Source organism: Onychomys torridus, chromosome 13 (assembly GCF_903995425.1).
Source record: "Onychomys torridus chromosome 13, mOncTor1.1, whole genome shotgun sequence".
In the NCBI taxonomy this organism is placed as follows: Eukaryota; Metazoa; Chordata; class Mammalia; order Rodentia; family Cricetidae; genus Onychomys; species Onychomys torridus.
The window spans coordinates 24350689-24374540 of NC_050455.1; the positions used below are offsets into that span (position 1 = coordinate 24350689).

The 23852-nt window shown below is 43.6% G+C and overlaps 1 protein-coding gene and 2 non-coding genes across 3 annotated transcripts; all 3 read right to left on the reverse strand.

Moving 5' to 3' along the window:
• Window positions 1–1773: 1773 nt before the first annotated feature.
• On the reverse strand, window positions 1774–22532 carry Hspa9 (heat shock protein family A (Hsp70) member 9). The gene is made up of 17 exons (XM_036204994.1): window positions 22313–22532; window positions 20817–20875; window positions 20320–20407; window positions 19250–19431; window positions 17625–17749; window positions 16727–16800; window positions 16530–16636; window positions 15045–15207; window positions 14322–14414; window positions 8518–8727; window positions 7162–7389; window positions 6214–6318; window positions 5226–5343; window positions 4316–4410; window positions 3823–3915; window positions 3449–3589; window positions 1774–3278 (listed from the first exon to the last, which is right to left on the reverse strand). The coding sequence occupies exons 1-17, from the start codon at window positions 22391–22393 to the stop codon at window positions 3201–3203; spliced, it is 2040 nt and encodes a 679-aa protein (XP_036060887.1). The 5' UTR covers window positions 22394–22532; the 3' UTR covers window positions 1774–3200.
• Window positions 6612–6684, reverse strand: LOC118595083. The gene has a single exon (XR_004946458.1). It is a non-coding gene; the product is annotated as a small nucleolar RNA SNORD63 (small nucleolar RNA).
• On the reverse strand, window positions 7861–7923 carry LOC118595084. Its single transcript, XR_004946459.1, has one exon. It is a non-coding gene; the product is annotated as a small nucleolar RNA SNORD63 (small nucleolar RNA).
• Window positions 22533–23852: the final 1320 nt, after the last annotated feature.

The window sequence follows — 23852 nt, forward strand, 5'->3', positions numbered from 1 at the left end:
AAAACCCTTTGATCTTTCTGAGCATGGTGTTGTGTGCACTTGAGATGTATTTGGGGTGCTGAAGCAGGAAGACCACTAAACCCTTGAGTTCAGGGGTAGCCGGAAACTTTAATAATGGCCCTCTTACCTGTCTTCAAGAAACACAAAGGCTAAGGATGTAGCTCTGTTGGTAAATTGCATGTTTTTAAGTGTACATGAGGCTGGGCTCAATCTCTAGCACCCCATAAACTAGGTGGTGAATGAACACTTGGGAGGCTAAGGCTGGGAGATCAGAAATTCAAGGCCATCCTTCACTTGCAGTCCCTCAAACAAAACACATACCAACAAAAAACTGTTGTCTTAGTTGGGCTGTCAATAAATCGTGCCCAAGGCAAAGTCGAGTTTGATCCCCAGCAACACACAAAATACCTTTTATGTGCTGGGAGATTTACTTCTAGTGGTTTGAAGCCCTAGGTTCACTCTCTAAAGACAACAAAATAAATTCAGGCAGGTGTGATGATACATGCTTATGACCTTAGCACTCAGGAGGCTAAGCAAGACTGTCAAAAACCTAGTTTCTGGGTTTGATAAAGTTGCACCCACTACTACAGATGGGTTAATCTCTACAATGTATGCATGTGTTTTTGCCTGTACTAAAGTGTCTCATGCATTCCTGGTGTCTGAGGTAGCCAGAGGGTGCCTGATCTCCTGGAATTGTGGTTGTGTCAGTGTGGGCAATCAAAACCAAGGTCCTCTGGAAAAGTAACCACTGGACAAAATGGAATTTTTTTTTTTTTTTTTTTTTAAAAGACAACCACCAAGACAAAGGTCACAGTTTAAGACAAAGTGAAATCTTGGGGCTGGTCAAGAGCACTTGTTCTTGCCAAAGGACCTAGATTCTGTTCCCAGCATCCACATGGTGGCTCATAACCTTCACAACTCCAGTTCCAGGCAATCTGATGACTCCTGACCTGAGCACTAGAGCCACTTACCTGTTGCAAACATTTGGGCAGAAGATAAACCTAAAACAAATTCAAATTTTTTTTAAAAAAGGTAGCCAGATTATGTAAAGCCTATAGACATTTCTAACAGCTTTGACCAGGACGTTCATGTAACATCTGACTGCCGTGGAAAAAGGCAATCTAAAAGATTAAAACTGGACTAATCCAACAAGACGATGGTTCAGCAGGTAAAAGTTTTTGCTGCAAACACCAATGATCTGAGTTCCATCCCTGGAAATCCACAGGGTTGAGAGAATCAACTCCCATAAGGTGTGCTATGGCATGTATGTACACACCACAGACACAACTGTAACATTTTTTTTTTTAATTTAAGACTTAGGACAATTCAAGTGGTAGCTTAGAAAGTACATGAATCTGTATGTACTTTGCTAACATTTTTTATTAAAAAAGTTTGAGATGAACAACCTGAAGTTTTAGCATTACCTTGCTATAAAACCAAGCCTAGAAAGATTAGAGGAAGAGGGTCTAATCAATCACTTTAAAAGGGAAAACTTACAATAAAATAGTTTGCTTTCCAACATGGGTATGAATCATTCAACAACCTAAGGGGCTCCATCAGAACATAGAAATTGGAATTGCTTGCTTCAGCTGAGGCATTTACCTTTCAATCTTGGACTGAAACACCACTGGTTGTTTTGTCTACATCTTTTGTTTTTATCAAGACAGGGTTTTACTGTGTAGTTTTGGTGCCTGTCCTGGATCTCACTCTGTAGACCAGGCTGGCTTCTAACTCAAGAGATCCTGGCTCTGCCTCATGAGTGATGAGATTAAAGATGTGCACCACCATCACCTGGCCCGGCCCTATCTTTTTCTTTTTTTTTGTCCACATATTAATGAGTTGTGGATTTCTGTTCTGTCTCCAAATATTTTTGAAAGCAGATGGGTTTGGTGGTACAGGCCTTTAATCCCAGGACACTACATAGATCCTGCCTCAAAAAATTAAGGGGTTTGTGTAGAAAAAGATCAACAGCACATACAGCTTTTTACAGCACAACTGTTAGGGTTCGGCTGCCTACAGCTCCATGGGTCAGCGCTTGTGTACATAACTGCAGACAGACAGACAGACAGACAGACACACACACACACACACACACACACACGTATTCAAAGTGATCTTTCTCAGGACAGAGCTGTGAAAACACATCAAGGATGGAAAAGTAGAACAGAAGAACTTTGGGCACCTGTTCCAAGTCTCAGAAATCAGACATTAGGACTTCATACCAATGACACTGTTTGCCTTAAACCAACTAAAGCTGCAAACAGCACTTGCTTAGTATTTTTCCTAGATAGATGACTACAACTAGATTTGTTTGTACCAGTCCTTAGAGACAGGGTTTCACTTTGTAGCCCTGGGTGTCCTTCTGCATCAGCATGCATGCCAATATATTGTATTAGACCTCCACATCGTCAGTGTGTTCACACTTTTAGCTGGTGTTAGGAAGTCATTTTCATTTCTCCCTGCATGCAAACTGATAGTGTAGTCAAGGTCCTGAAACTACTGACATTTAAAGGAAATCAAGATGATGTTGGAATTTTATTTAAAAAAAAAAAAAAAAATCCAGAATGGATGAAAAGAACAATCATCAAGGATATAGGTGCCAGACATAGGTCAGCCAAGAGGATATATCTAGAAACGTAGGACCACGAGAGACTTCACAGTTATGAAGTTATGGCTAACACAGCTGTTATCCATTGACCTAGCTTCTGCACCTACAGACCATGGCACAGGTAGCTTAGTCTTGCAAGGCCTCAGTTGAAGGACCACCCACATACACAGAGGCCATTCTTTATAGCGGTACTCTTGGCCAACAAGGATCTATATATAGTCTCAATTCAAGGTCCATGACAGATTCCCTCCACTGGATATGAAATGGGTTTTATACCTTGAAAACATGGCCACTTCAGCACAAGCCAGATCTACCTTAATGATGATTGGTACACAGCCCCATCCCACCCCTTTTACATGCGGCTGAAAATAACAGGCTAGTGACAGAACAGTATGAACCTGCTATTGCTGAATTCATCACCCATTAAATGAGTTAGCTAATTGCCACTAAACTTATATATTAAGGAAATTATATATAGAATACTGCAAAAACACAGTAAAAGACTGAAGTTGCCCCTTTGTGCTCAGGAAGTCCCTTTACTCCCAAGCTTCATGGCATGTTGTACTTCCGGCTCCACAATGCACTGCCACTATTACTGTTTCTCCTCCTTCTGATCTTCCTTCTGCTCCCCGGTACCCGAACTTCCAGAACCTTCCCGCTCAGATGCCATCTGTTGAGAAAGTGTTTGAGAATCACTAAGATTTCACATTAGGCCTAATGGTTTGCTCTGTTCAACACACCTCATCTTGTATTGACCATTCTCTCCTCTGCCTTGCACACTATGGGATTCCTCTGCCTTTCCCTGTAACATGGACCAAAATAGCCCTGCAGCCCTTGTACCTTTTTATATGCCATCTCAAAGAGTTTCAATGATGCCTGCTGAAGTGAAGAGGCCGCCTGTCGAATGTTTTCTCCTGTTTCACTGTCCTTTCGAGCAAGGAGTTCTCTCATTTTGGAAATCTCTTCCTTTAGCTTGTTGCACTGGAAAAGGCAAAACAAAATACAATAAAATAAAAATCCTTTTTCTAGCTGTCTCATTACATGTAGTTTACTAGTCAAACTTTTAACTTTTGCCCTCCCACCTCTACCCTTTATTCATATTTTTTTAAAAAACCGAATCACTATCAAACCCAACTAAATCACTATCAAACCCAAAGGAAAACCAGCTTCAATGAATTGGTGAACATTCTCTTCAATTATTTCAAATAACTTACCTCATCAGCAGGTAACTGGTCCTTGAATTCTTCCATCTTGGTTTCTGTGTCATGAATAATTCCTTCAGCCATATTAACTGCTTCAACACGTTCCTTTGAAAAATCGTGAGTTTAATGTAACTGACTTTCCAATCACCAAGTTTCCTTAACTTCTATAGCAAGCGAGACAGTAAGTTACTTGCCACATAGATTAACAGTAAAACAACAACAACTGTACTCAGAAGCACCCGAGAAAGTTGACTTGGCCTTTCTGACATGGGAATTTTGACAGTGGAAGATGTAAGAGAACAATCTAAAAACCCAGTATATGCCCTTAATCCCAGGTACTGGGGAGGCTGAGAAAGGGTAAGGTTGTGGAACCATCCCGACTACATGGTGTATCTCATATTAATCAAATTACAAATTAAAGTAAGAATAGGAGATGAGAAACTCAAGATCAGCGACCTGCCCGTGGTCTATTGTCAGCTTTAACAAGTTCAGCAGAAATAATCACCTTCTTTCTCCGGTCTTCCTCAGCATATTTCTCTGCGTTTTTAACCATATTTTCAATATCATCTTTGCTTAGTCCACCGGAAGACTGGATCACAACTGGAGTCAATGAAAGAAACCCTCTTTAGTTCCCTCCTTTACTGCACTGAGAAGTAACATTACAGTAGACATGGTGCATACCTTCAATCCCAACACTCAGGAAGCCGGCATCTGAAGTCGTTCCCCCGCCCCTCAAACACCCCACCATTGAAGTAAATAATCTGAATGACTTAAATTATGAATGTTAATCTTCATTGTCTTGTAAGTAAATACTATAAAAAGATCAAAGTCAGGCTTGCCTGTTTGCCCCCTCCTAATGATAACTTATAAAAATATAATTCGGAGATCTCAGCATTGGAAGAAAGAGGCATTCAGATCTTTCATTGTTTGAGGCCAGCCTGGTCTATGCAGCCAAGTTCTAGGCCAACCAGGGATACAAAGTGAGACCCTGTCTCAAAAACAAAAAAAACCCCAAAACCCAGAAATTTATTTCTGCAATTATAAGCTTTAAAAGTGGCAGCTATCCTTACCCCCCCCCCAAAAAAAAGATAAGGAGGGGTTGCAGGGGGATGTTCAGTGCTTAAAAGCACTTGTCCTTGCAGAAGGCCCGGGTTCAAGATTCCTAGCATCCACATGACAGATCATAACTGTCCATAATTCCAGCCCCAGTGCATCAGACATGCACAAGGTACCAGAAATACATGCAAGCAAGCATCCATACACGTATACAAAGGCAGCTAGCTCTGACACCTGGAAATAGTGCAGCCACCTTAGTTTTCCTTGATGGTAACTAAACCCAGGGCATCACATATACTGGAAGGGACTCCTAGACTAAGTCCCTAGCCTCATACCTCATTCAGCCTGTGAATACTCACTCTGTTGCTCACGTCCTGTTCCTTTATCTTTAGCAGAAACATGTACGATCCCATTGGCATCAATGTCAAATGTGACTTCAATTTGAGGGACTCCACGAGGGGCTGGAGGAATTCCAATCTAAAATAAATATCCAGAGTGAGCTTCTTTCAGAGGCTCGTGTGTTCCCATTTCCAAACAGGATAACCAACCACTTGCTTCCTAAAACAAGTGCTATCTTCACTTAATGTACAAACAACTTGAGATTTTAGGTGATGTAGTAGTTTTAAAGATTTATTTATTTATTTATTATGTATACATTATTCTGTCTGCATGTATCCCTGCCAACCAGAAGAGGGGCACCAGATCCCATGTGGTTGCTGGGAATTGAACTCAGGACCTTTGGAAGAGCAGATGGTGCTCTTAAGCACTGAGCCATCTCTCCAGCCTGATGTAGTAATTTTAGCACTTTCTGAAATCAACTGGGCTTCAAGTAGTAAATGACTAATAGCTGTATGTGCCTAGAGTTCACAGTGAATGAAGAAACTTGAAAACTGTTTTTTGAAAATAACAGTATGGGCTGGGGAGATGGCTCGGTGATTAAGAGCACTGGCTGCTGTTCCAGAGGACCCAAGCTGAATTCCCAGCATCCACATGGCAGCCAACTGTCTCTAATTCCAATTCCAGGGGATGTGACAACCTCTTCTAGCCTTAGAAGGTACTGTCTGTATTTGGTGCACAGACATACAAGCAAACAAACAAACAAACAAAAATCCATATGGTAAAATAAAACCTTAGTAGATAAATAGTTAAAAAACAAAAACTGGATCAGGGATTTAGCTCAGTGGTAGAGCGCTTGCTAAGGTCCTGGGTTCGGTCCTCAGCTCTGGCAAACAAACAAACAAAAACAGTATTCCTGTATGTCAGCAGTATGGAGAAGTTAGAATACTATCTGTCAACTTTGCAAGCTACAGGACCAAACAGCATGGTATTCAGATTCAAAATACCTACCAAAGTAAACTGTCCTAGAAGTTTGTTGTCTCCAGCCATCTCTCGCTCTCCCTGACAGACTTTAATTTCTACTTGAGTTTGTCCATCAGCAGCGGTAGAAAATACCTAGGGAGGAAGAAAACCTCCTTAGTTGGTAATCTAATGTAATTATACAGACATGGGTAACCAGAGAAATTCACATTCTAATACTGGATGATTCCTAATGTATATTACTCTCAGAACAAAGCCGTATACCTCTACAAAGGTAGGGATACGATTAGTATAAAAGGGCACACAATGGCCATTGTTTCAGCTAAACAAGTTGTACACGATGACACTTTTAAAGTTTAAGGCATCAAAACAAGGGTTTAAAATACTGGTTTGCTAGTCCAGGGAAACAGGATCAGAGACAGGTATCATGTGCTCAGTCATAAAAAGTCATCACATACTTTTTTCAGAATGATGTGTTGACAAATAAATACATCACTGCACAAATACCACTGATAGATTTCCCTAGAAAAACGCAAGACTGAGTAAGTTTGAAATATTAAACAATTTGAGACATGGTCACACTACATGGTCCAAGCAGTTCTCAAACTCAATTTTCATACCTTAACTTCCCCAGTTTTGGGATGACCCAATTCACAAGAAATATTTTTTCATCCAAGACCATGCAGTGCCCATCCATCCCTGTTTGGTAATACACAATCCAGTCCCTATCATTCACCCTGAAATCAAGCCTACCTAGTCCCATGTCCCTAGCCACCAGGCCTTTTATAATTTGCTTCTGATAACAGAAGAATAATACAGAGAATTCAGTAGCAAAACAAAACCCTGAAACACAGGAGTCTCAAGCCAGCCACAGCAAATGTGGATTTAGAAAGAAAGTTTAAAAAAGTTTATAAAGTGGCTGCAAGCATACCACTCATACAACTTTAAACTTCTGTTACGAGAGAGGATGGCTCTTACCTGGCTCTTTTTGGTTGGAATGGTGGTGTTCCTATTAATAAGTTTGGTAAAGACACCTCCTAGAGTCTCAATACCCAGAGAGAGGGGAGTGACATCTAGGAGTAGCACATCTGTGACATCACCAGCCAGCACACCTCCCTGAATGGCAGCTCCGATAGCTACCGCCTCATCAGGATTAACAGCTTTACTTGGGGCTCTGCCAAAAAGATCTTGCACAGTCTGCTGAACCTATACACCGAGGAGAAAGAACTTGTTAGCCCACCCACAGACAACTGCTGGAGTGACACAGAGCACTAAGATGCCAGCCAGATCACAATCAGATGGACTCAGATCCAAGAATGCAGACTTCTTGTTCATGTTTGACAGCTTAGGAGTATCTCACTCACTGTCCACTTAGAGACTAGTTTGCTTCAATTACCTGGCTTCCCAGAGGACATTAATCATTTGAAACAGAAGGCACAAGGCAAGGGATTATAAAATACAGTCTAAGGCAGATCTCTCAGAGTTCGAGGCCAATGTGTCCCCCGGACCAGAGTCCTAGGTCTAAATTTATTCTGTACCCATATTCCAATATCCCAGCGTTTCAACAGAGAAACAAAACCACCCACCAATCACCATCAAAAGCAGTAACCACATCATTAACTTGGGCCCGAGATAATTCTATCCAGCTTCCAAGGAGCAACTGCCCCTTCAGCGGTCTGTGCTCAGTCACTACTTCTCTACACGTTTTCAGAATGATGTGTTCATAATGCATCATCGCACAAACCAGTGTTGCAGAAATGCAAGTGGCCCCAAGTGCTGTGTGGGAAGACGTGCCCACAACATCTCTAGGGAAAGACTGTATCATCAAGGCTCGACAACATCATCTTTACAAGCAAGACTGGTTTAAGATTCTCCCTGCTATTCTTGCACTTTTAATTAAAATAAACTAGCCAGGTGATGGTGGCACACACCTTTAATCCCAGCACTTGTAGGCAGAGGCAGGTAGACCTCTGAGTTCAAAGTCAGCCTGGTCTACAGAGTGAGTGGTTCCAGGAATGGCTCCAAAGCTACACAGAGAAACCCTGTCTCAAAAACAAAACAAAAACCCCAAACACCCCACAAAACTAAAAAGGTTTTTTGGTGGGACAGAGTGTCACTCTGTAGCTGGGTCTTGCCTGGAACAAGACCATCCTTAGCCTCTTAAGTACGGAGATTACAGGAGTGAGCCACTAAACCCAGCTAAAAGCACTTTTTGATGAGGTTAGTCTCATCCCCTTTCACGTAACCAGGTAGAATGGATCATATTCATGTCCATACACAACATAAACTATGCATTAATTCTTTTCCCTATGGAGGAATACTATGAGTACATACCTTGGGCATCCTCGTCATGCCACCAACCAGAATCACTTCTCCTATGTCACTCTTGCTGACTTCTGCATCTTGCATAGCTTTCTGGCATGGAGCAATAGTCCTCTTGATTAGATCTGTGACAATTCCTTCAAACTGAGCTCGAGTCAGCTTCATATTCAAATGCTTGGGTCCAGAAGCATCCATTGTAAGATATGGCAAGTTGATGTCAGTCTACACAGAAAATATTTAACTACAAGTCAGTAGGGAGATTAATACTTTAATACTCCAAATAAGGTCAAGACTATACCTTAGGATAAGACTTAGAGAGCACAGAGTCAGCCTCACTAAATTTCTAAGATGCGGGAGAAATATGCTGAAATCTACTTCAATGGAATCTCTACATACTAATAATGAAGACTGGGGCAGATAAGCTTAAATTATCATTTGACAGATGTGTCCTGGCAAAAAAGATCTTTAAGAAACACTCTGTGGCTGGGAGGTGGTGGCACACACCTTTAATCGCAGCACCCAGGAGGCAGAGGCAGGCGGGATCTCTGAGTTTGAGGCCAGCCTGGTCTACAGAGTGAGTTCCAGGACAGCCAGAGCCATTACACAGAGAAACCAAACAGACACAGACACAGACACACAGACACAGACACACACAGACACACACACAGAGAGAGAGAGAGAGAGAGAGAGAGAGAGAGAGAGAGAGAAACCAAAACAAAAAACAAAAAGAGAAAGAAAAAGATAAAAAGGTCCATACTGTGTGTGAGGGATGGTCTTTCACACTGAGTTTAAAAATTATCCCAGGGGGCTGGAGAGATGGCTCAGTGGTTAAGAGCACTGACTGTTCTGCCAGATGACCCAGGTTCAATTCCCAGCACCCACATGGCAGCTCACAACTGTCTGTATCTCTAGTTCCAGAGAATCCAATGCTCTCATACATACATGCAGGCAAAACACAAATGCAAATAAAATAAAAATAAATATTTTTTTAAAAAGCCGGGCAGTGGTGGCACACGCCTTTAATCCCAGCACTCGGGAGGCAGAGCCAGGCAGATCTCTGAGTTCGAGGCCAGCCTGGGCTACCAAGTGAGTTCCAGGAAAGGCGCAAAGCTACACAGAGAAACCCTGTCTCGAAAAACCAAAATTTTATCCCATGTCTGCACTTAGTAGTTAAGAATGCTTGCTGTTTTGGCAGAGGACTTGAATTGAATTCCTAGCACCTACGCGAGGTAGCTAACTACCCACACTTCCAGTTTTGGGGAGTCTGATACTCTCTTCTAGCCTCCATTGGTACTTGCACTCACCTCTCCCTATACATTAAAAATAAAATAAAATAAAAAAAGAAATCCCATATGCATAAATAAAAATGTTCTTAATCGTCAGGTGGTAACTGTGCATGCCTTTGATCCCAGCACTTGGAAGACAGAGGCAGGTGGATCTCTGATGAGAATTCTAGCCTGGTCTACAGAGCAAGTTCTAGGACAGCCAGGACTGTTACACAGAGAAACCCTAACGGGCAGGAAATGATGAGAAATCAGAAACAAGAGGAATGTTCTCCATTACCTCTTAATATATGCAGACCAAGTTCTAAGAAATTAGTGTTACAGATGCTCTTAGAAAAACCAGGACCAATGTACACTGGATATGTTGGCACTGCCTGCAACCTAAGCCCTCAGAAAATCATACATTCAATCATCAAGCTGCAAGAGACCTTGACTCAAGATATCTGACTTGTACTGCCACTACATCCATAGAGAACAGGTAATAACTAAAATCCAATAAGTTTCAAGTCCCATAGCTTGGGGTCATGTGTGTAATCAAACATATGTGGCGCAGCATGCCTTTAATCCCAGCACTCAGGAAGCAGTGGCAGGTGATCTTAGTGAATTTGAGGCCAGTCTGGTCTACAGAGTGAGATCCTTTGGCGCAAAGCTACACAGAGAAACCCTGTCTTGGGGGAAATAAATAAATAAATTCGATATGATGAACATATTATGTACTTATAAAAAAACACCTTAATAAAAACTTACCTAGTTAGTATTATGCTGTCAATGGCCAATATAATAGATAGCCTAAGAGAAACTTGAGTCCCTTTTTATTGTTTTTCAAGACAAGGTTTCTGTTTAGTTCTTGCCATCCTCAAACTCAGAGATCCACCTGCCTCTGACTCCAGAGTGCTGGGATTAAAGGTGTGTGCCACCACTGCCTGGCAAAAAACTGAGTTCTTAAGCACTTCTCTCCAGGGCAAAGTACATTAGATGGTCAAATACTCAGTATCTATATAAATGGTGTTGGATATGGCTTGAAAGAATACTGACAAAAAAAAAATTTTTTTTTAAAAACTTCAGTGACATATCAGGAAACAAAACTAGTAACATCAATATACTACCTGGCAGAGTTGCCAACAAGTGTCAATTTGGCAATCACCAGCAACATGTAACTAAGGACTTTAAACTGTTAAAATAAATAAAAATTTAAATTTCACCGGGCGGTGGTGGCGCACGCCTTTGATCCCAGCACTGGGAGGCAGAGCCAGGTGGATCTCTGTGAGTTTAAGGCCAGCCTGAGCTACAGATTGAGTTCCAGGAAAGGCGCAAATGTCATCTCCTCCATCTGTACCCAGCTATTAACCCCAGAGCCTTATACATACTGCCCCACTCCCCTTTAAAAATCCAGCACTCAGGAGACAGGGCAGGTGGATCTCTTGAGTTGGAGACCAGCCTGGTCTACATATATGTATGTTTGCTGCACAGGTGCACGTGTCAACAGAAGCCAGATTAGGGTGTCAGATTCCATGAACTGGAGATACAGGCAAGTGCTGCTTTGTGTAGGTGCTGGGAACCAAAAAGAAAAAAAAACAGGCCAGGTGGTGGTGGTGCACGCCTCTGATCCCAGCACTCGGGAGGCAGAGCCAGGCGGATCTCTGTGAGTTCAAGGCTACAGAGAGAGATCCAGGGCAGGCACCCAAACTACACGGAGAAACCCTGTCTTGAAAAACCAAAGGAAAAAAAATAAATAAATAAAAGCAAAAGCAAAACTAAAAACCTGCTCTCAATGAATGAACCATCTCTTCCCAGGCACCTCAAAACTATCCTTTCCTTAACATGCTGCATGCCACCACCTTTTAAGTAGTTTTCCTAAGCATTTATGTATGCATTGATCTAGCAAACCTCACAATTCTAAGAGGAAGTTACCACGCAGCCTCATTTGCCAGTTAAAAAAAGAAGTGAAACAATTCATTTAAAACCACACAGCTAGGGGTTGGGGACTTAGCTCAGTGGTAGAGTGCTTGCCTAGCAAGCGCAAGGCCCTGGGTTCTGTCCTCAGCTCTGGTTAGAAAAACAACAACAAAAAAAACCCAACCACCCAGCTAAGAACCTTAGGAGTGGGGCTGGAGAGATCCCTCAGTGGTTTAAGAACACAAACTGCTTCAAGGCAGGTGTGGTGGTGCACATGTTTAATCCCAGCACTTGGGGGGCAGAGGCAAGCCGATGCCAGCCTGTTCTACAGAGTGAGTTCTAGGACTGGCAGGGCGACACAAAGAAAACAAAACAAACACTGTCTGCTTTTGCAGAAGACCAGTTTAATTCCCAGCACCCACTTGGCAGTTCACAACATCTGTGAGTCTAGTTGCACCTGATACCCTCTTCTGACTTCTGCAGGCACCAGGCATGCATGTAGCACAGCCATACATGAAAGCAGGTGAAACACCCATACACACAGAATGAAATTAAAATAAAATAAAATAAAATAAAATCTTCTGTAGCTTTGAACTCAGCGACCTGTCTTGTCTGCCTCTGCCTTCCAAGTACTAGGACTAAAAGCTTGTGTTATCACAAGCCTGGCTGATGTTAATATTCATCTTTCCAAAGTAAACTATTAATAAGTCTGCTGTGATGCTCCTAAAGATTTACTTTACAGATTTTCAATCACAGATTTTTAAAGTCACACTGACTTTGCTAAATATATTTTGCTAAAGTGCTAAAAGCCACAAAATATCCCTCAGTAAGATTCAGCCACGTAGAAGTAACCAACATCTTCTCTCAGTATCAGATTCTAAGATCTATATATTTCTCTCTACTGGCAAGTTCACATCCTCTAAACCACAACCCTAAAAGTTATTACGTCACACAAGTTGTCACTCGGCAGGAAAATGACATCAATACCCATGATGATTATGTACACCTCACAGCCACTTACAGCAGTGAAGGTTTGGGAGCTAGGGCATAACCCAAAGGAAGATTATGTAGACAGCATTCAGGTTCAACAAGTTAGTTAGCAACAACCACTTACCCAACAGCTACCATAACCTCCTCCTAGTAATCTAACAACCCAAAGCAGTCACAGGATTAGACCATTCAAGTTCTACCCTGGTGAGCCTGCAACCTAGACTTTACACTAGTCTACTTGGTGGTTAAGACAGGGAAGCTTCACCTCTCAGAACTGAGGTCAACAAGCCCAGAGCTCAGAGGTGGACCAAATCTGTCCTTCAAAGGGCAACTTGCCTTCAGACGAGAGGCAGATTTTATTTTCACAGCTCACTTTCTAAAATGGTGATCCAATATATTAAATGACAGAGAACTAGCAATTCATATAATTCATAATGTAGTACATTAATGCTAAAACATTAATTTTCAAGTTAATAATTCTAATTTGCCACACTGCTTTTATTAATGCCTTGCCTTTTTTGGAGGGATGATGAGATCTGTATTACTCAGGCTAGTTCAAATCTAAGACCTTCCTTGCTTGATTCCTAAGATTACAGGCATCACCATGGATTTTTAATCAATGCTTTAAGGGTGGGGGATATAGAGATGGGCCTAGCAAATGCTGAGACCCTGGGTTCAATCACTAGCCCCAATGAAATAAACCTACTTTTCCCCTTTTTTGAGACAGTCATATCACACAGCACAAGCTGGCTAGAACCCACTATGGACCCAGGCTTGCTCTGGTAATACTCTAGCCTCAACTACCCCACCAAGCTTTCCTTTTTTCATTGTGAGGATGTAACCCCAAAGACTATACATGTTAGCTAAGTCCTCTACCATCTGCTCTATAAATCCTCATCTTATTGGATGTGGTGATGCATACCTTTAATCCCAGCACTAAGATGGCAGAGACAGACAGAATTCTGAGTTTGAGGGGATGGGGCTATATAGTAAAACTGTCCCCCAAAAAAAGGAAGGAAAAGAAAATCCCCAGTTCTAACTTAAAATATCCAATTTTGTTCAAATCAGAACTCTAAGTTCTTATTAAAAATGTTTAGCTCAGAGGCTAGAGATAGCTCAGCAGTTGAGCACTTGCTATTCTTCTGGAGGACTCAGGTTCAATTCCTAGTAGCCACATGGCAGCTCACAACTGCCTGTAACTCTAGTTCCAGGGAGTCTGACACCTGCATACAGACATGAATGCAGGCCAAAACACCAATGCACATAAAATAAAATTAAAAAAATGTTTTTTTCTCAGGGCTGGAGAGATGACTCAGTGGTTAAGAGCACTGGCTGCTCTTCCAGAGAACCTAGGTTCAATCCCCAGCACGAACATAGCAGTTCCAGAGGATCTAACACCTTGTTCTAGCCTCTGCAGGAACAAAGCACACAAGTAGTACAGATATACATACATGCAGGCAAAAGATCCACATGCATAAAAATCTACCTCATTCACTAAAAAGAACTGAACATCACATTCTCTGGCTCAAGGTTTTTAGCGAACAGAAAACTGTACAGAGGCTACACTGACATTAGGTCAATTAGAATATACTATTCAGATAAAGTTAGGCTAAAAATATCTACTGTTCGGATTTGTCCATGTCTCACCTGCACAGATGAAGAGAGTTCACACTTGGCCTTCTCAGCAGCTTCCCGAACCCTCTGAAGTGCCATGTTGTCTTTGGTCAAATCAACCCCTGTCTACAAATAGGATTCATGAGACAATTAATAGAAATGGCAATGATACAGAAGATACTTTATTTATGAAGGGAACAGCCCTTTATAATAAAAAGGAACACAAATCATGAGGCTTTGAGGGCTAGTGGATAGAAATGGGTGGAGATAGTACACTCCTTTAATCCCAGCACTTTCAAGGCAGAGGCAGGTGGATCTCTTTGAATTCTAGTTCAGCCTGGTCTAGAGTTCCAGGACAGCCTAGACTATAGACTACACAGAGAAACCCTATCCTGAAACACACACACACACACCCCACACATACACATTACTACCTGAAAAAATAACCTAGCATTAGTAAGTTCTCTGATCTATCATCAGTAGACTGAACTCCCATCAACTCTTCCAAGCTCAAGGTCTCTCAATTCAGAGTTCCTAAAATTCTCCAATACTGTAACCAATATACTTCTTTTGTTCCCAATCTAGGGCGCTATAACTAAAATGGTTCAGTTTACCCATGAACATGAATGTATTTAGTTACCTTAGTGCAAAAACAAAAACAAAAAAAACCTACTCAGAAAGCAAAAGAACAATCTGAACATAAAATTCTGAACCTCCCCCACAAAAGCCTACTCATTAACCACAATGGTAACTAACCTCTCTCTTGAACTCCTTGACAATATGCCGTAACAATGCTTGGTCAAAGTCTTCACCGCCTAAGAAAGTGTCCCCATTGGTGGATTTCACCTCAAATACTCCTTTCTGAATTTCCAGGATAGAAATGTCAAAGGTCCCACCACCTAAATCATACACAGCAATGCTAGAAAGGAAAAAAGCCAAAACAAATCAATTTTTAAAGCCTTAAGAAGCAAAACCTATTATAACAACCAAAGATTAATTTAGAAATATTTAGTAATTTTGAAATCTAGCAACCCTAAATGACATGTCTGTTAAAATGACATTGGTAACAAAGAAACAACTAAAATACCATACAAACCATGATTCCTGAAGTATTTATCAACACTCATAACAACAAAATTACAATTGTCAAGGATCCCAACAGTAAAATGGTCTTGAATGAATAACACAGAACATACATACAAATTTGGAGAGAATAAAGGAAGTACATTTTTAATGTAAGTATAATGTTTTTACCCTATGAAATGGAAATAATATAGGATAAATCTTGTAGCTTTTATAACTTGGTTCACAGTTCAGGTTAACACACAGCACAAGCTTAGTGGTGGTGTTGCACAGCCTTGATCCTAGCACTGAGGAGGAAGAGGCAGAAGGATCTGAGTTCAGGGCCAGCCTGGTGTACAGAGTTCCAGGACAGGCAGGGATGCCAGCAAAACCCTATCTTGGGGGGAAAAAATCAAAACAACCCCCCCCAAAACTATTTATAGCACAAAGGCTGGCAAGAAGTCTTTTTTAGCAGGTAAAGATCCTTAGTTCCAAGCCTGATTCAATCCCCGAACCTAAATGATGGAGAGAATTAATCCCTCCCAGTTGCCCTCTGACCTCCATCTGCACACAGGAGGGACCAGTTTGATTACCAGTACCAATACAGCAGGTAGCCACAACCATCTATAATTTAAGCTCCAGGAATCTGACATCTCTGAGGATGTGTGCAATAATATGTATAGACCCAAAGAAACACATTTGTAATTTTTTAGCCGGGTGGTGGTGGCACCTGGTCTACTGAGCAAGATCCAGGACAGGCAACAAAACTACACCGAGAAACCTTGTCTCCAAATAAAAAACAAAACAAAACAAAACGTAATCTTTAGAAAGGGTGAGGGCTCCAGGCAGTGGTGGCGCACACCTTTAATCCCAGCACTCGGGAGGCAGAGGCAGGTGGATCTGTGAGTTTGAGGCCAGTATGGTCTACAGAGCAAGATCCAGGACAGGTACCAAAACTACATAGAGAAACCCTGTCTCGAAAAAGGGTGAGGGCATTTGCTGCCAAGCCTGACAACCTGACCCAAGGGCCATTTTGGAAAAAGGCAAAAGCCAGCTCACACATTTTATCTTCTGACCTCCACATGCATGGCATGGCACATTGCACCCACACTTTAAAAATGTAGTAAATATTACATAAAAACCTTTATTCAGGTAAGAATATTTACTTTATTAACTTACACTTTATCTTCAGACTTGTCCAGGCCATAGGCCAAAGCAGCAGCTGTAGGTTCATTAATCACTCGAAGCACATTTAGCCCCGATATCTGGCCAGCATCCTTAGTGGCCTAGAGAAAGTAGAAATAAATGTATCTTTCCATCCTTTAACTTTGTCAACTTTTTTCCTCCAGGCAAAAAAGAGGTATAATTAACTTTACCTGTCGCTGTGAATCATTGAAATAAGCAGGGACAGTGATCACAGCATTTTTTGCTGTGTGACCCAAGTAATTTTCTGGAAAAGAATTAAATAAAATTCAATTGTGGCACTATGTCAGAAAAAAAAATAAGCATCAAAATTACTAATGAAGCCTAATATTCCATCTTTCATCCTTTTGTGGAAAAACAAACAACACTTACCTCCTTTGTAGCCTAGCATGCAGACAGACCATGTAGGAAACACTGAGCACTGTACTGTACCCCTATAATCTGGCACCAGAGAGGCAGACGAGTTCAAGGCTGTCATGGGTTACACAACTCAAGCCTATAATCTTGGCACTCAGAAAGCTGAGGTAGGAAGACCATCACAAGTTTGAGGCCAGCCTTGGCTACAAAAATCAGTGCAAAGCCAGCCTGGACTACAGTATGAAATTTAGTCTCATCACTGTTAGCATTTCGGAGGCTGCAACTATAGTATCAGACACTCAGGCAGCCCGGGGTGCAGTCACTCGCAACCCATTCCCAAAATGTCTGGAGGTCTGGGAAGTATTTTTGGGTAACTCAGCAGCAGAGGTGGTATAGGCTAGAAACTCCAAATTACCTTTAGCATTTCAGCCAAGATTCATCAACATCGAATGATCTTTCGACTGAAGTTTAATGGTAGCTTTCTGCATTAACAAACACTACACTGCCCCTACTAAAAAAGTGACAGCAGCAGGCACCATTAGGGAAATTAAACTCAATCTGCAGAGTAAGTGCAGATTAAAGTCCCCAAGTTTTGCCATTCCTAAACTTCCTGTGCAGAGCTTCTGACCCCACAATTGATCTAGAGCGCACGAATCTGTAAACTCAGAGGAACACCCTACTTCTAGTTTCCCAGAATGAACTACTTCCACTCACCCGCAGTCTCTTTCATCTTCATCAGCACAAACGCCCCAATCTGACTTGGAGAATAGAGTTTCCCGTGAGCCTCAACCCAGGCATCGCCATTAGAGGCACGGACAATTTTAAAGGGAACATTCTTACTGAAAGACAGAAAGAACTGTGTAAGAACACTGGCTGGGCGGTGGTGTTGAACGACCTTGATATCCGCATTCACAAGGCAGAGGCAGACCATTTCTGAGTTTGAGGCCAGCCAGGTCTACAGAGTGAGTTCCAGGATGACCAGGGATACACAGAGAAACCCCAGAGGGGGTGGGAAGAGAAGACTTGACTGGCAGTGAGACTTATCACAGCAAGGCCATCATATATCTACCCATTTCAAATTAAAAAAAAAGAAAAGAAAAAGATGGCCAACAAATGATAATTTCTAGAGACTTTTTAAATTAAAAAATCTTTTTAATTATTATCATGTAAAAATATGAGCCTGATGATTTTTGCAATTGTTTCAAAAATTATCTTGGCAGTCCTACTTGAATATGACAAAGTAGGGGCTGGAGAGATGGCTCAGAGGTTGGTTAAGAGCATTGGCTGTTCTTCTGGAGGTCCTGAGTTCAATTCCCAGCAACCACATGACGGATCACAACCATCTGTAATGAGATCTGGCACTCACTTCTGGCCTACCGGCATACATGCAGACAGAACACTACATATATAATAAATAAATAAATCTTAAAAAAAAAAAAAAAGAAAGAAAGAAAATGACAAAGTAGTCACATGCATGACACACAAAAAAGAAAGCATGCGCATATTAAAAATCTCTACACAGCCAGGCTTGGTGGGGCACACCTTTAATCCCAGCTTTCAGAAGGCAGAAGCAGGTGGAGCTCTGTGAGTTTGAGGCCAGCCTGGGCTATAGAGCGAGTTCCATGACAGCCAGAACTACAGAGAAATCCTGTCTCCAAAAACCAAAAATAAATAAGATTATTAAAAAACAAAAAACAAAAAAACAAAAAACAAAAAAAAAAAAAAGAAACTTGGCCAGTGAGTAAAGTAAAGGCTCATATTGCCAAGCCTAATTGCTCTTCAATGCCCAGGACCCACATGGTAGAAGAACAGAACAGAATCCTGCAAGGTGTACTCTGACCTCCACCTCCACTCATTCGAGGGAGGATGAAAAAACCCACAAACAAAAATGTTAATAAATAATCCCAGCACTCAGGAGGCAGAGGCAGGCGGATCTCTGAGGTCAGGGACAGCCTGGTCTACAGGCTGAGTTCCAGGATAGCCAAGGGCTACACAGAGAAACCCTGTCTCAAACTAACAGTAATAACAGAAAGCAAAGGACTGTGCATACATACATGTAAATAACTTAAGGATGCACAATATAAAATATGCCATTACCAGCCTTACATGACTGATGGTGATAAGCATCGCTCAGGAATGTCTCACAAACCTTAATGTATCTTAACATATTACCATAATGTGAATAAAACAAAAACTAATCTGTGAAAGCACAAATGAGCTTTTAAAAACTGTTTACTCTTTTGGTGGAGAGGAGAACTTCTCCCAGAATAATGATGAAAGTGACTAAGGTGTTCACAGGACCGTGATCAGAGCACTCTGTTGTTTTTCCTATTACTCACGTGTCTTTCTGTACTTCGGGGTCATCATAGCGACGTCCAATTAGACGCTTAGTAGCATAAAATGTATTGTTTGGGTTTGTGACAGCCTGTCGCTTTGCTGGCATGCCAACAAGCCGTTCTCCATCTGCTGTAAAGGCAACAACAGAAGGGGTAGTTCTGGCACCTTCGGCATTCTCCAGGACCTAAAATTCCCAAAGACAGTGGATGGTTGAGACACTAGCCATCACTGGCCTCTTCGTAGCAGTGATCTAAGGTACAGCCACAACTCAAGTCACGAACCGAACGCCGAAAGGACAGACAGACGACACAGCGACCTGGCGTGCCTGACTGCCGGGAGTGCCGCACTGCATCCATTCAAATGCACGGCCACACCACCCCGAATATGCCTAGTCTTGTTAAATGTACGTGGAAGCTGAAGTTTCGGAAACCAGGGGGAAAAAGGATAAGCAGCAAAATCAGGACTAAGGAGGGCTTCTCTGTTAGTACCAAACAAGCCAGACCCCTCTACATAGCCCAAACTGTTTCAGACAAGGGCATGGGAAAGAAGAGGCACGAAGGGCCAAGAATGAGCAGCCCCAACTGTAGAATTGCAGATGCTCTGTGTGTCCTGAGGGGTCTCCAACAACCTCTACTAAGACACCTTAAGCCTTGCTCTTCAAGTTCTCTAATAGTACTACCACCTCCACCTCTAGAAAACACATTTACATCCTATTCTGGAAAGTTGCATTCATTCAATTATCAATATCCAACGGTTAATTCCTAAAGCCTAAAATAAATAAATAAGTAAGAGCAACTTTAAAATGCAAACTAGAAGTCTGGAGTAGCAGCTAGTAACTGTAATGAGGCTAGCCTAGGACATACAGTGTCTGAAAAGAAAAACCAGCACAAAATTGGATTAAGCACGGGGGTGGGGGGGGGGTTCCTCTCTATAGCCCAGGCTGGCCTCAAACTCAGAGATCCCCCGCCTAAATGTGTGTACCACCATGTCTGGCTCGGATTCAGCCTTCCTAAGCAGCCAGTGCCAGACCGGATACCTAATGACCCCAGGCTTCCAGGTTTTTCACACTCACCTTTGCTTGTTTGCCCTCCATAACTGCCACACAGGAGTTGGTAGTACCCAAGTCAATACCAACAACAGCACCCTTAATTGCCTCTGATCTGCAAGAAATTTAAAATACCATGGTTATCTTAACAGTAGTTTCCAACATAAGAGGAAGAACTGTGTTTTATGTTGGTGTTGTTAACAGTGGCACATTTCAGGGGCTCGAGGTGGCTCAGATGTTAAGAGCACTAGCTACTCTTCCAGAGGACCTGGGTTCAATTCCCAGCACCCACACAGCAGCTCACAACTGTCTATAACTCCAGTTCCAGGGGATCTGGCACCATCACACATGTAGGCAAAACACTAATGCACATGAAATAAAAATTATTTTTTAAAAAGTGGCACATTTCATAAACTACAAATACAAATAAAGCTATATAGAAAAAATTATTAACAAAATGTACAGATTACAGTCCAGGGTTCAATTAATATGTTTTCTCTCAAAGAAACTCAAGTTATACTTACGCATAATCCCTTCTTGAAACACATCTAAAAGCTTCATGACTAAGGCCATTCCAGCTATCCTGAAGGGGGAAAAAAAATTGCATCAGCCATCAACTACAAGTAAACTTGGGCTTTTTCCAATTATTACTCTGATAAACACATGCAAACTTTAGGATTAAGCAGTAGCCTGTATAAAGCACACAATGAAGAAACCTTAGTATGTAATACATATAGGTAGATATAGCTACATATCTATCACATATCTATAAGTTTTTCAGACTGTCAGGTAAAAATAGGCAAACATAAAAGTGTCTTAAGTTACAAAAACAAACAAACAAACAGCCAGGAGGAGGTGGTGGCACATGCCTTTAATCCCAACACTGGGGAGGCAGAGGAAGGCAGGTCTGTAAGTTTAAGGCCAGCGGGGGCTACAGAGCCCCAGGACAGCCAGGGCTATACTGAAACCCTGTCTCAAAAAACCCTAGAATTTAAAGGGGGAAAAAAAAAAAGAATTACATTGCAATAGAGACTTTCTGTGACAAGCTAAGCATGGAAAGCTTACAAGCAACTCTGGCTTTTACCAACAAGAAACCATATATATTAAGTGTCCTTCAAAGTCATGACAACCTGGAAGGTAGGGATTCGCCTCCCCCCGCCAACTCCCCCCTGGGGTGGGGGAACAAGTGCTGGAGAAGACCTGATTAAGGAGCTGCTATTCCAGAAACTCAAAATTAGTTTACAGTGTCGGGGCCTGGTGGCAAACACCTTTAATTCCAACACTTGAAAGCCAGAGAAGCAGGCCTGGCCTAGATAAGTTCCAGGACAACCACGGATACGTAGCGAGACCCTGTCTCACAACAAGTAAACTCACAGCTTGTGCCGCGGAGACACACCTGCACTGCCCCTGCCGAACAACTACTTGGGAGAGCTACAGGTCTCGTCCTCCAAAGTCGTTACTTTTTCTTATTTCAGAACAAGATCCGAAATCCTTTTCTATTACAAATCCACAAGCAAATCGAAGGCCTCCCCCGCCCCCCCAAAAAGAGTCTCTAAGGTTGGAGCCAGGCGTGGTGGTGCACACCACGGGGACGCAGAGACGGACGGGCGGGCGGGTCTCTGGGAAGTCTACGGAGTCAGTTCCCGGGCAGCCAGGCCTACAAAGACACCCTACCTCCAAAAAAAAAAAAACAGCTGGGGCGTCCTTCGGCTCTCAAGGAAACAGACCCCAGCGGGTAGTTCTGCCTTCCGACAGACCACATCCCCTGCGCCACACGCGCGGTCAGGAGGACCGCTACCTGGCCCACTAGCGGGGTCAAGACTCCAGAACGCCAGGCATTGTGACTCAGCAGAGCCCGGCCGGGGTGAAGGCCCTCACCAGGGCCCGCGGCACTGACCCCCCGAGGGCCGTTACCTCCCTCCGCTCCGGATCTCTCCTGGAGTCCGACCCCGAACCGCACGGCCTGCCTCACCCAAGTCGCGGCCCCGAGCCCCCTCCGGAAGGCATGGCGGTTCCTCACCTGGTGGCGGGCGGCCGCGGGACTCCGGGAGGCTGCGGTGCCCACGAGACGCGCGGCCGCGGCTCTGCTGGCGCTTATCATGGCGGCTGGACGGAGGGAGTACGAGGGCAGAGACCAGACAGCCGACGGGCCCCGGAGCTGCGCGGCACAGCGGCGGCGGCGGCGGCGGTGGCGATCGCGGCGGCTACGCTTCTGGAAACCTCCAACCACGTGGGGTGGGGGGCGGGGGGCGGGGGTTGGCCGCCGCACCACGGAGGCCCGCGCTTCCGGTGAGGCGCCCAGCGTGCCGCCTGACCAGAGACGGCCGGACCGCGGCTCCCGGGACCGGAGCCCGCCGCGAGCAGGCTCATCGGCACGATTGTTGAAAAGCCCTGCCCTCTTATCGCGGCTGCCGCGGCTGTGGGAGCAGAGGGAAGGGAGGAGGAGAAGAGGAACATACAGGCAACGCTGCAGACAGCCCGGGTCCTTCGCGGCAGGAAAGACTCAAGGTCACACGGGATAAGTTACGAAAAGATTACAGTCTCCTTGCGTCAGTTGCGCAGAAGGTGGAGCCTCCTGCGCCTGCGTCCTTGGCGCCCGACGCTGGCCCTGGAGCGCGTGCGTGAGGGGCGTGGAGGAAACGGGCTGGGGACGTAACTGTAGCCTTTATTGGATGCTCCAGTGCACGCGAGTTTGCCCGAGAGTCCCCGGTGGGGGGGTCCGCCTGCAAGCTTCTCCTCCGGCCCCTTTTTGCCGCGGGCGCCATCTTGTCCCGGGGCTTTGTTAAGGGCCTCCTTGTGCTCTCTCACCGTTTGTCCACATCTTGACGTATGCTCGCGTGGACGAGGGTTTGCGCTGCACACTGCGGCCGCAGCGTGGGTTTCCGACCCCCAGGGCAGCACCTGCTTCCCGCAGCCTTCTACCGCTGAAGGCAGGCTACCTTGGGACCTCCGGGTCGCTGGGCCACAGGTGCCCCTGTTTTAAACCTTGCGCTGGTTGCCAAGTGTCCTGGTTGTCAGTTACTACCGTGTGGCTTTTAGACGGCCTCCACAATGGAGGGGGTGGGGGGTGGGGAGGACAGGTTTCTCCATGTGACCCTGGCGCCCCGGAACTCGCTTTATAGACTTGCTGGCCTTGAACCTGCAGAGATGTAGTCTCTACCTCCTGGGTGCTGGAAATAACCCAGCTCCAATGTCTACTAGCCTAAACCATGTACTTGGTATCCTTAGATGCTGTCCTCAAACTCAGACGTCAGGTATATCTAGCCAGATAGAGACTTTTGGGTGGGGGGGGAGCTGAGGACTGAACCCAGGGCCTTGCGCTTGCCAGGCAAGCACTCTACCACTGAGCTAAATCCCCAGCCCCAGATAGAGACTTTTAAGGGTAAAGAATTGAACCAATCTTGTGTCAAGTTTTCTCAGTGGCGGTAAAAAAAAAAAAAAAAAAAAAAAAAACCCAGTTCAATGATTTAAAGACAGTGAAGTTGAACTTGGTTTTGGAGGTAAGCGGCTTGAAGTCAATAGAAAGCAGTTGGGTGGGAAGTGGTTACACAGGCCTGTAA

What these genes read in the sequence shown, in the direction of transcription:
- Hspa9 (XM_036204994.1), bottom strand. Translation starts at nt 22,393, where the DNA reads ATGATAAGCGCCAGCAGAGCCGCGGCCGCGCGTCTCGTGGGCACCGCA. An exon ending in CCGCGGCCGCCCGCCACCAG is followed by an intron (nt 20,876 to 22,312) that starts GTGAGGAACCGC and finishes TTCCCCCTTCAG; the next exon opens with GATAGCTGGAATGGCCTTAG. An exon ending in TTCCAACCAAAAAGAGCCAG is followed by an intron (nt 6,319 to 7,161) that starts GTAAGAGCCATC and finishes CTTCCTCCCTAG; the next exon opens with GTATTTTCTACCGCTGCTGA.